This window comes from Littorina saxatilis, linkage group LG14 (genome assembly GCF_037325665.1).
Source record: "Littorina saxatilis isolate snail1 linkage group LG14, US_GU_Lsax_2.0, whole genome shotgun sequence".
NCBI lineage: Eukaryota > Metazoa > Mollusca > Gastropoda > Littorinimorpha > Littorinidae > Littorina > Littorina saxatilis.
This window is the reverse complement of record NC_090258.1, coordinates 43,455,704-43,468,207: the sequence shown is the minus strand read 5'-3', so window position 1 is coordinate 43,468,207 and position 12,504 is coordinate 43,455,704. Positions and strand designations below refer to the sequence as shown.

General features: G+C 45.1%; 1 protein-coding gene across 5 annotated transcripts in view; it reads left to right on the top strand.

The window, feature by feature from the left end:
• LOC138947845 (uncharacterized) overlaps positions 1–12,504 on the top strand; it is a 129,211-nt gene that overhangs the window by 68,523 nt on the left and 48,184 nt on the right. For all 5 annotated transcript variants that reach the window (XM_070319404.1, XM_070319405.1, XM_070319401.1 and 2 more), the window contains 8 exons: positions 1,463–1,654; positions 3,273–3,524; positions 3,940–4,147; positions 4,641–4,813; positions 6,139–6,324; positions 8,501–8,620; positions 9,731–9,865; positions 11,821–11,943. In XM_070319404.1, coding sequence (XP_070175505.1) covers positions 1,463–1,654; positions 3,273–3,524; positions 3,940–4,147; positions 4,641–4,813; positions 6,139–6,324; positions 8,501–8,620; positions 9,731–9,865; positions 11,821–11,943 — 1,389 coding nt within the window. The remainder of the gene's footprint in view (positions 1–1,462; positions 1,655–3,272; positions 3,525–3,939; positions 4,148–4,640; positions 4,814–6,138; positions 6,325–8,500; positions 8,621–9,730; positions 9,866–11,820; positions 11,944–12,504) is intronic.

Sequence of the window (12,504 nt, the reverse complement as noted above, 5' to 3'; positions counted from 1 at the left end):
ATAACACTATACGTTAATTGGATCTGTGATCCAAACATGGCTTTTGGTCAATCGAGATCGAGATTGACCAAAAGGCATGTTTGGATCACAGATCCGATTAACATATATATACTGAACGGCAAAAATTAGGGACCGCCCTTGAAAAAAACAGCTGACTTCATCTGTGCCAAACTCCTTGTTCCTAAGTTTATAAAATAAACGGCAATATCTCGACATTCACTGGTCTTATGGTTTTTGTTTTCAAAAAGAAAGAAACTTGCTTGAACACGGACCACTTCTCCGAGCAAAATCAACAAACCTAATCACTCGCATTCCACCTCAAGGTCTCGGCCAACCAAGACTATGGCATACTCGTAGCAAAGCCGCCGAATGGTACCGTAAACCAAGAATAGTGACGTAAGAGAATAGAATGTCGTCTTTTGATTTGGAACGTGACGTGTTTCAGAACTTCTTCTGGACAACTCGGATGGTCTTCTGCGTAGTGGTTGGCACGCGATTCTTTTTCTTCTTCGACAGTTCATCCTCCGACAGTTCATCCTCCGATACTGTAGCAAAACGTTTCATCTTTTTTTTCACTTTCGAGTATGCGGACGACTGAACTTGACCGCTAAAAAGTAGTCCTTTCGGAATCATTACGCCGAGTCTGAACATGAGGTCTCAACATTGTTTTTAGGCAGGATCTAGGTGAAAGCGAGGCTGTTCTTATCTCTGTATACAGTCGAGAGAGAGAGAAATACATGTCGAGACATAGTATAATATATACAGTATATTCACAGTATGATATCATACTGTAAATATACTGTATATATCATACTGTGTATAATTATACTATTGTGTTCACCATTGTGTTCACTGTTCATGAATCTCTATCAACGTGACGGTGGCCTATCGCTTGGTGTTGTTCACTATTCACTATTGTGTTCACTGTTCACTATTGTGTTCACTATTGTGTTCATTGTTCACTATTGCGTTCACTATTGTGTTCACTATTCACTATTGTGTTCATTGTTCACTATTGTGTTCACTATTGTGTTCACTATTGTGTTCATTGTTCACTATTGTGTTCACTATTCACTATTGTGTTCATTGTTCACTATTGTGTTCACTATTGCGTTCACTATTGTGTTCACTGTTCACTATTGTGTTCACTATTGTGTTGACTGTTCACTATTGTGTTGACTGTTCACTGTTGTGTTGACTGTTCACTGTTGTGTTGACTGTTCAGGTATCTCTTATCAACGGGACGGTGGCCTTCCGTCTGCTGGTGTTCACTATTGTGTTGACTGTTCACTATTGTGTTGACTGTTCACTATTGTGTTGACTGTTCACTATTGTGTTGACTGTTCACTATTGTGTTGACTGTTCACTGTTGTGTTGACTGTTCACTATTGTGTTGACTGTTCACTATTGTGTTGACTGTTCACTATTGTGTTGACTGTTCACTGTTGTGTTGACTGTTCAGGTATCTCTATCAACGTCACTGTGGCCTTCCGTCTGCTGGTGCTGGAGGTTGCTGTGGAGGATGTCGTGACGAACGTGACGGGGTTGCTAGGCGACAAGAATGGCGACCCTAGCAACGACTATATCTTCCCTAACGGCACAGTACTGCCCAACGACACCAGTGAGAGAGTGCTGCTCGACTATGGAAAGTCCTGTGAGTAGAAGAGAGAGAGAGAGTGGGGAGGAACGGGGAGTGTGAGAGAGGGGAGAAGAGGGAAAGAGAAATATTGAGGGGGAGAGAAAGAGTGGGGGGGGGGGGAGAGTAAGAGAAAGAGAGGAAGGGAGGGAGGGGAGAGAGGAAAAACGAAAAGAGAAAGAGAAATAGAGGGGAGGGGTAGAGAGAGAGAGTGTGTGTGTGCTGCTGGAGTGTGGCAAGTAGTGTCATTCTGATAAGCATCGCTCCACGGCTATTGCCAGTTGTCTCTCTGACCGGACGCTACAGTCCTACGCGAATCTATCAAAACAAGAATACAGAGTTATCTCCCATATGTTTTTCGCGAGCACTGATCTAAATTTGAGATCAGTGTTCGCGAAACAAAAATGATTACAGATTGTCCGACTTCGACAGTGATCTCCGTTCTGAATTTTTTTTTTTATCCAAAGAAGCAAAATAGAGCTATCTGGTGCATCCTGAGCCAATAAATTACCTCTTTTTTTGGGGGGTGGGGGGGTTACGTAACCCGTGTAACCCCCCCCCCAGATCCGCCCTTGTACACACACACAGTACACACACACACACACACACACACACACACACACACACACACACACACACACACACACACACACACACAAACACACAGACACACAGACACACACACAGAAAGAGCATAGGTGAAACTGTGCAAGAAAGCGAGACACTAGATCTAGGTCTGTCTGTCTGCATGTAGCCTACTTACAGGGACACGACTGCCAAATAGTCTCGGCCCGCTCAAAATAACAATCACCGAGACTTTCAGTAATTCCATCGCGTGACGTCTAACCCTCGTACGTCATAATGTGACGTCAATGTAATATGACGTCTTCAAATGTTAAAGTTTCTACCACAGACATACATACATACATACATACGCACGCACGCACGCACGCACGCACAGACAGACAAAAGTTAGCATCGCATAGGCTACACTTCGTGAGCCAAAAATCATTATCGACGATCGCGAATCTGCTTATATCAATAATACATTACAAAAAGCTCTAAATATGTAAAATAAATCGGTTTCCAACTCAAGGCATCCTGCCAGGGAGAGAATGAGCCGAACTCATTTTGACCTGAGTTCAGGATGAAGTAGTGTGTGTTTCCCTGCAATGTTCTCGAGGCCGACCTTATTGGAACCAGAGTTGACTACACGAAGTCATTTCACCGAAAATGTAGTAGAATCTTCCTGCAACTAGCTTAATTCGTGAAGTCGACTCCGCCTAATTCATATCAGGGTGTGTACGGTTTATTTAACTAACAGCAAGAGTTTTGATGATTTCAGCCTTTAGTGATTTGTTTACCGAGTTTCAGCTCTCTCTCTCTCTCTCTCTCTCTCTCTCTCTCTCTCTCTCTCTCTCTCTCTCTCTCTCTCTCTCTCTCTCTCTCTCTCTCTCTCTCTCTCTCTCTCTCTCTGGTTCATTTCCCCTCTCTCTCTCCCCCTTTCCCTCTCTCCCTCTCCCTCTCTCCCTCTCTCCCTCTCCCTCTCTCCCTCTCCCCCTTTTCATTCTTTCTATCTTTCTACCTTCCCTTCCAAAAATACATCATCAACAACCTATCCAATTTCCACCACCAGGGGCGCTGACTGACACCACGTCGCTCTTCAAGTACCCGGATGGTCAGAACACAGCATCGTACACCAACAACTCGTTCGTGCCCATCTTTCTGGAGGATGTCAGCGATACAACGCGCGCGGAGGCGGAGACGAAGTGCGGAGGACCAGACGATATTGGATGCATCTTCGATTACATCGCCACGGGAGACACTGATCTAGCGGTTGGAACCAAGACAGCCTCGGCCCAGGTCGTCACCAACCAGAATATTGTCAGTTAGTACTTTGCCATTTTCTGCTTTTGTTGTTGGTGGTGTTGGTGGTGGTGGTGTTTGTGGTGGTGGTGTTGGTGGTGGTGGTGTTGTTGTTGTTGTTGTTGTTGTTGTTGTTGTTGTTGTTGTTGTTTCCTTCCCTCCCTCCCCCCCAAAACAAAAATCAACATCAAATTGTTTGTCGAAAGATTGATGTTCATTTTGAAAGATACTGTTCTTGTGTCGGCGTAATTTAAAGATTGGTACGCGGAAAGGTTAGAGACGGGTATTACAGACAGACAGACAGACAGACAGACAGACAACGAGATGAATGCAAACAAACAAGCACTGAAATACCCAATTATTCCATCCTATCCGCTGAAAACCATCTCTGTGAAGTGTGATCAACTCACATAATTTATCTCCACTTGCACGTGCAGCAAACAGCATCCCAGTGCTGAACGGTCCGTCCCAGGTCAACGTGACCCTCAACGAGCCTATCTCCATCCCCCTCACAGCCTCTGACGCTGAGGACAACACATCCTTGTCCTACGTCGTTGTCAGCCAGCCGTCGTCAGGCTTCAGCTTCGACAACAACACGACGACCGCCCAGTGGACCCCCACTTCCAACGAGTCCTCTAAACTCGAGTGAGTTATAGTTGTTGGGGAGGAAGAAGAGGGGGGGGGGAGAAAGGTATGAGAGGATTTACCTAGGAAGCAGGGAGGAGAGAGAAAGAGAGTGGGGGGATAACGGGGGAGAGAAAGGTATGAGAGTGATAAGTTGGGAGGGATGGAGGAGGGAGAGAGGGGGGCGGACAAGGGAATGAGAGATGGCGAGTGAGAGAGAAAAGCTCTGAAGAGGAACTAGGTTCGGGAAACAGCAAGCGCAAAAGTGTTCCCAGAATGGCGTTTGTCTCGGTGACATGAGCGGTGGAACATCAGGTCCCTGCCAGACTAGTTTGACACGACCTCATTTTCATGATAACACCACGTGTGAATTGAACGACATACTTCTCTCATGGGTGGTCTCCCACACGTATGTAGGATAACACGATAAACTAGACTCCATAGAACTAGATCTCACATAACTAAACCACACACAAATAGACCATACCTACAACGTGCATTTGCCTGTGACCAGGTTCGTGGTAGCGGACAGTGTTGGAGCGACGTCCCCCCTGCTACAGATCAAGATCGTTCAGTGCTCGGGCTGTAACGGCAATGGCAAGTGCAACTTCGAGGAAACCAGACCACAGGTGACAGTGGACGAGACCTTCCAGCAGGCTGTGTGTGACTGCGAGCCTTACTACTCCGGTAAGTGTGGACTGAGGAGGGGATAGGACATTTTTGTGTCTGGTGATAAGAAGAAAATCCAGAATGGTATGGTGAGGTAAAATAAAAGGAATAGTATGGTAAGGCCAAAAAAAAAAAGTCTGTTTACGGTAACATAGGCCAAAAAAATAGGGTCGGTAGGTCGGGATTTTTTTTTTCTCCAAAAAAACATATTTTTACTTATTTTTACGTTATTTTGCAAAAAAAACAAGATTTTTTTTTTTTTTTTTCCCCAAATGCCAAAAAAAAGTCTAGGGTCGCGCGAAAAACATAGGGTCGGTCGGGTTACCGTAAACAAACTAATTTTTTTTTGGGCCTAACTGAACGTTTTGATTTCACATTCACAAGTACATCAACCCAATGGTCTTTGTGGACACACAGACAATAAAACAAAGCGAAAACTTGTTTGGAAAAGCGTTGGTTGTATTCAGTGGCTGGCAAGATGATCAGAGCCATCGTCATGTTCACTAACAATGAAAACGTTCCATAAGATTAGCATTCTGTGAACAAGAAACAATTAACAAGTGGCTCTATCCCATCCCCCCCCCCCCCCCCCCTCCCATTTTCCCCGTCGCGATATAACCTTGAACGGTTGAAAACGACGTTAAAAACCAAATAAAGAAAGAAGCTCAGCATTCTTGTCCTTTTGTTTGTTGGTTGTGGAACGTTTGCAGTCGACTGATTTTGGCTTGAGCGTTTGCTTGCTTTTGCTTTCCGGCCCTTGGTTTTTTTGGCCACAGAAAGAGAGGAATTCAGAGCTTCTGTGTACCTCTAGTTCGGTTGGTTCAGTTCATTGATTATCGCGATTTAAAGATGTCTTGAATTGAACCTGAAGTCGACACCACAGTACAAAAACCTAGCATTGTATACGGGGATTGTAACACCACACTACAAAATCCTAGCATTGTATACGGGGATTGTAACACCACACTACAAAATCCTAGCATTGTATACGGGGATTGTAACACCACACTACAAAATCCTAGCATTGTATACGGGGATTGTAACACGGAACACCACACTACAAAATCCTAGCATTGTATACGGGGATTGTAACACCACACTACAAAAACCTAGCATTGTATACGAGAATTGTAACGCCACAGTACAAAATCCTAGCATTGTATACGGGGATTGTAACACAACAGTACAAAATCCTAGCATTGTATACGGGGATTGTAACACCACAGTACAAAATCCTAGGCTGGAGTGGACTTCGCGAAGTCTTTTGACCAAAAATTGAGTGGCAAAACTTCGTTCGTCCAGCTTCGTGAAATGGACTTGATGTGTTGACGTTTCCCTTGCAGGCGACGACTGTGAAAACGACCTTGACGCGTGCGAGGATGACCCTTGTCCGGCCGAGACGGTGTGCACTGACCTGACGGTAGCCGAGCACGTGGCTGCCGGCTTCAACAGCACAGGCTACAACTGTAGCAGCTGTCCTGCTGGGTTCACTCAGAGCACTGGATCTGACGGCACTTTGGAGTGTGATGGTGAGTTCATTGTATGGCTGGCTGGCTGATTTGATTGGTTGTTCGTTGTGTCTCTGTGCGTTTCTTGTTTTGTTTGCTTGTGTCCGTGTGTAACTGTTTCTCTGTCTTGTTGTTTGTATCTGTCTGTCTCTCTCTGTCCATTGCTCTGTCTCTCTCTGTCTTGTTGTTTGTATCTGTCTGTCTCTCTCTGTCCATTGCTCTGTCTCTCTCTGTCTTTGTCTCTGTAATGATGTGTCTGTGTGTTGCTGTTTGTCTCTGTCTGTCTCTATGTTGCTGTTTGTCTCTGTCTGTGTCTCTATGTTGCTGATTGTCTCTGTCTGTCTCTATGTTGCTGTTTGTCTCTGTCTGTCTCTATGTTGCTGTTTGTCTCTGTCTGTCTCTATGTTGCTGTTTGTCTCTGTCTGTGTCTCTATGTTGCTGATTGTCTCTGTCTGTCTCTATGTTGCTGTTTGTCTCTGTCTGTGTCTCTATGTTGCTGTTTGTCTCTGTCTGTGTCTCTATGTTGCTGTTTGTTTCTGTCTGTGTCTCTATGTTGCTGATTGTCTCTGTCTGTGTCTCTATGTTGCTGTTTGTCTCTGTCTGTGTCTCTATGTTGCTGTTTGTCTCTGTCTGTGTCTCTATGTTGCTGATTGTCTCTGTCTGTGTCTCTATGTTGCTGTTTGTCTCTGTCTGTCTCTATGTTGCTGTTTGTCTCTGTCTGTGTCTATGTTGCTGATTGTCTCTGTCTGTGTCTATGTTGCTGATTGTCTCTGTCTGTGTCTCTATGTTGCTGTTTGTCTCTGTCTGTGTCTCTATATTGCTGTTTGTCTCTGTCTGTGTCTCTATGTTGCTGTTTGTCTCTGTCTGTGTCTCTATGTTGCTGATTGTCTCTGTCTGTGTCTCTATGTTGCTGTTTGTCTCTGTGTCTCTATGTTGCTGATTGTCTGTCTGTGTCTCTATGTTGCTGTTTGTCTCTGTCTGTGTCTCTATGTTGCTGTTTGTCTCTGTCTGTGTCTCTATGTTGCTGTTTGTCTCTGTCTGTGTCTCTATATTGCTGTTTGTCTCTGTCTGTGTCTCTATGTTTCTGTTTGTCTCTGTCTGTGTCTATGTTGCTGATTGTCTCTGTCTGTGTCTATGTTGCTGTTTGTCTCTGTCTGTGTCTATGTTTCTGTTTGTCTCTGTCTGTGTCTATGTTGCTGATTGTCTCTGTCTGTGTCTATGTTGCTGTTTGTCTCTGTCTGTGTCTATGTTTCTGTTTGTCTCTGTCTGTCACTATGTTGCTGATTGTCTCTGTCTGTGACTCTATGTTGCTGTTTGTCTCTGTCTGTGTCTCTATGTTGCTGTTTGTCTCTGTCTGTGTCTCTATGTTGCTGTTTGTCTCTGTCTGTGTCTCTATGTTGCTGTTTCTCTGTCTGTGTCTCTATGTTGCTGTTTGTCTCTGTCTGTGTCTCTATGTTGCTGTTTGTCTCTGTGTCTCTATGTTGCTGTTTGTCTCTGTCTGTGTCTCTATGTTGCTGTTTCTCTGTCTGTGTCTCTATGTTGCTGTTTGTCTCTGTCTGTGTCTCTATGTTGCTGTTTCTCTGTCTGTGTCTCTATGTTTGCTGTTTGTCTCTGTGTCTCTATGTTGCTGTTTGTCTCTGTCTGTGTCTCTATGTTGCTGTTTGTCTGTCTGTGTCTCTATGTTGCTGTTTGTCTGTCTGTGTCTCTATGTTGCTGTTTGTCTCTGTCTGTGTCTCTATGTTGCTGTTTGTCTGTCTGTGTCTCTATGTTGCTGTTTGTCTCTGTCTGTGTCTCTATGTTGCTGTTTCTCTCTGTCTGTGTCTCTATGTTGCTGTTTGTCTCCCTTGCCCTCTCTCTCAGTCTCTGTTCCTGTGTCTTGGTCTCCCTCTCTCTGTCTATGTTGTTCTGTATCTGTCTTTCCCATTCCCGATTGCCTTCCCTCTGTCCGTCTGTCTGTCTGTCTGTCTGTCTGTCACTCTCTCTGTCTCTGTCTGTCTGTCTCTCTCTCTCTCTCTCTCTGTCTCTCTCTCTCTCTCTCTCTCTCTCTCTCTCTCTCTCTCTCTCTCTCTCTCTCTCTCTCTCTCTCTCTCTCTCTCTCTGAACGTGCGTGTGTGCATGCGAGCGTGTATGTGTCAGCTGAATGGATTGAAGCGTATTACACGTATTTTGAAGCAATGTGTTTTGTGTCCTCCGACAGACGATGACGAGTGCGCGAGCTCCCCGTGCGGCCAGAACTGCACCAACACGGAGGGGTCCTACGTCTGTTCCTGTGGCCCTGGATACCGCCTGGACCCTGTGTCCGCCACGCGGTGTGACGGTCAGTACCCCTCCCCCCTTTGCTGGACACTCACACTTAGCATCTTATATCAACAAATATATTCCTGATTCACTGGTCACTTGGAGTCCGTGTTCAGGCCCGAGGTGCACGAGAAGGTTACCAGCCGGGTGGGAGCCGGCCGCGGTGTTGGATTGGTTCACATTGAGATTTGTTGTGATTTCAACGAATCAGACCTCGGGGATTGTTCTCAAACGCTCAGCAATGTAATTTCTCTTTTAGAGATTAATAAAGTTATTGTATTGTATTGTATTGTATTGTATTGTTGTATTCTCCACCCGGTTTGTTCTCCACCCGGTTTGTTCTCCACCCGGTTTGTTCTCCACCCGGTTTGTTCTCACCCGGTTTGTTCTCCACCCGGTTTGTTCTCCACCCGGTTTGTTCTCCACCCGGTTTGTTCTCCACCCGGTTTGTTCTCACCCGGTTTGTTCTCCACCCGGTTTGTTCTCCACCCGGTTTGTTCTCACCCGGTTTGTTCTCCACCCGGTTTGTTCTCCACCCGGTTTGATCTCACCCGGTTTGTTCTCCACCCGGTTTGTTCTCCACCCGGTTTGTTCTCACCCGGTTTGTTCTCACCCGGTTTGTTCTCACCCGGTTGGGTGGCGCCCACTTTCGGTTCGTGCCCTTCAGCCCAGTACTCTGTGTATCGATCAGTTCTGTCGGTCAGTTCTGTCGGACATTCGCAATAAGATTTTAGTTGTATGTACACCTATTCATTCCTGTGTCACTGGAAATTGCCTCGACTGTAGATTCCGCCGAGAAGTGTTTCATTCCGTTTAGTTAAGCAAAGTATTCGCGAAACTTTTCACCGAAAATTCTGTGAAAAACTTGTTGTGGCGAGCTTTGTGAAGTAAACTTCGCAAAGTCCACTTCGCCCAATGAATACGAACAATAAAAACACTTAATTGTCCCTTAAAATGAATACATTAAAACAGAATATTAATTGCCTTCGACACGTCCAACCTGCCTGTCAACAATTATAAAATATCACTATGCAACCTTGTCCGTGTGTCAACAGATATGTTAATAAATAATGCTACTCTGTGTGTCAACAGATATGTTAATAAATAATGCTACTCTGTGTGTCAACAGATATTGACGAATGCCAGGAGCAGACGGACGGCTGTCAACAGGTGTGTGTCAACAGTATGGGGGGCTTCACCTGTGACTGTCTACCTGGCTTCACGCGCAACACCACCACCCCAAACACCTGTGACAAGGACCCAGGTAAGTCTCCGTCCCCGCCCACCCCCCGCGGGTTAGGGGGAGTCCCATATTGGTTGGGACGAGAAAGAATTTACCCGATGCTACCCAGCATGTCGTAAGAGGCGACTAACGGTTCTGTTTCTCCTTTTACCCTTGTTAAATGTTTCTTGTATAGAATATAGTCAATGTTTGTAAAGATTTTAGTCAAGCAGTATGTAAGAAATGTTAAGTCCTTTGTACTGGAAACTTGCATTCTCCCAGTAAGGTCATATATTGTACTACGTTGCAAGCCCCTGGAGCAATTTTTTGATTAGTGCTTTTGTGAACAAGAAACAATTAACAAGTGGCTCTATCCCATCTCCCCCCTTTCCCCTATCCCATCTCTCCCCTTTCCCCCTTCGCGATATAACCTTGAATGGTTGAAAACGATGTTAAACACCAAATAAAGAAAAGAAAAGTCCCCGCTCTCACTGTACCCGCTGATACTGCGAGATAGAGCCAGTGTCCAGTATAAAGGTTGTCCTTCACTGTACCCGCTGATACTGCGAGATAGAGCTAGTGTCCAGTAGATAGAGCCAGTGTCCAGTAGATAGAGCCAGTGTCCAGTAGATAGAGCCAGTGTCCAGTGTATAGAGCCAGTGTCCAGTATATAGAGCCAGTGTCCAGTATATAGAGCCAGTGTCCAGTATATAGAGCCAGTGTCCAGAATATAGAGCCAGTGTCCAGTGTATAGAGCCAGTGTCCAGTGTATAGAGCCAGTGTCCAGTGTATAGAGCCAGTGTCCAGTGTATAGAGCCAGTGTCCAGTAGATAGAGCCAGTGTCCAGTAGATAGAGCCAGTGTCCAGTAGATAGAGCCAGTGTCCAGTAGATAGAGCCAGTGTCCAGTAGATAGAGCCAGTGTCCAGTAGATAGAGCCAGTGTCCAGTAGATAGAGCCAGTGTCCAGTAGATAGAGCCAGTGTCCAGTAGATAGAGCCAGTGTCCAGTAGATAGAGCCAGTGTCCAGTAGATAGAGCCAGTGTCCAGTAGATAGAGCCAGTGTCCAGTAGATAGAGCCAGTGTCCAGTAGATAGAGCCAGTGTCCAGTAGATAGAGCCAGTGTCCAGTAGATAGAGCCAGTGTCCAGTAGATAGAGCCAGTGTCCAGTAGATAGAGCCAGTGTCCAGTAGATAGAGCCAGTGTCCAGTAGATAGAGCCAGTGTCCAGTAGATAGAGCCAGTGTCCAGTAGATAGAGCCAGTGTCCAGTATAAAGTTGACTTCCCCAAGTTTTTTACCGAAAATCCAAAGCTTCATGCAGCAAGCTTCATGCAACAAGCTTCATGCAACAAGCTTCATGCAACAAGCTTCGTGCAACAAGCTTCATGCAACAAGCTTCATGCAGCAAGCTTCATGCAACAAGCTTCATGCAACAAGCTTCATGCAACAAGCTTCATGCAACAAGCTCAGTTCATGCAACAAGCTTCATGCAGCAAGCTTCATGCAACAAGCTTCATGCAACAAGCTTCGTGCAACAAGCTTCATGCAACAAGCTTCATGCAGCAAGCTTCATGCAACAAGCTTCATGCAACAAGCTTCATGCAACAAGCTTCATGCAACAAGCTTCGTGAAGTCGACTTCGCCCAATTGATAGGCTTGAAAGTGATGAAATCCAAAAACAAATTGACTACCATCTTGTTTATTTGATTCTTAAAAGTAAAGGTGAATCGGACAGCTGATCATTTATGAAAAGGCGTTATCAGCCGTCTCGAACAGATAATAATTTTCTTAATTGTTAAAGGCGTTGTCGTCGTCGTCGTTGTTGTTGTCGTCGTCGTCGTCGTCGTCGTCGTCGTCGTCGTCGTCGTCGTCGTTGTTGTTGTTGTTGTTGTTGTTGTTGTTGTTGTTGTTGTTGTTGTTGTTGTTGTTGTTGTTGTTGTTGTTGTTCTTGTTGCTGTTGCTGTTGTTCCTGTTGTAACACTGACGGCTGTGTTTTCAGCCCAAGACCCCTGTGCCAGCCTGACCCACAATTGTGGCTACGCGTGTCAAAACGAGACTGGGTCTGCCGTGTGTGTGTGTCCTAATGGTTACTCCCTGGCTGCTGACGGCACTTCCTGCAAAGGTGGGTTCTTCTTTCACACCCTAATTTGTTTAGCTTATGTCTTCATCTGTGAGAACAGAAATGACATCATATACGACGACTGAAATGACGTCGTATGTGACGACAGAACAGACGTCATATGTGAGACAAAAATGACGTCATAGATGGCGTCACGAAGACCTTTTTAGGCCGAAGCACCGGGGTGTATGTTTTTAGTTTATTTCTTATGATATTTATGAGTGTAAATGACCCAACGCATTTGCTGAACGAGACCTACTTTTACTAGTGTTCCCTCATTTATTTGATAGCTTTAAAGGCTGCCATATTCGTAGCGTTCATTAATTGATAGCTTTAAAGGCTGCCATATTCGTAGCGTTCATTAATTGATAGCTTTAAAGGCTGCCATATTCGTAGCGTTCATTAATTGATAGCTTTAAAGGCTGCCATATTCGTAGCGTTCATTAATTGATTGCTTTAAAGGCTGCCATATTCGTAGCGTTCATTAATTGATAGCTTTAAAGGCTGCCATATTCGTAGCGTTCATTAATTGATAGCTTTATAGGCTGCCATATTCGTAGCGTT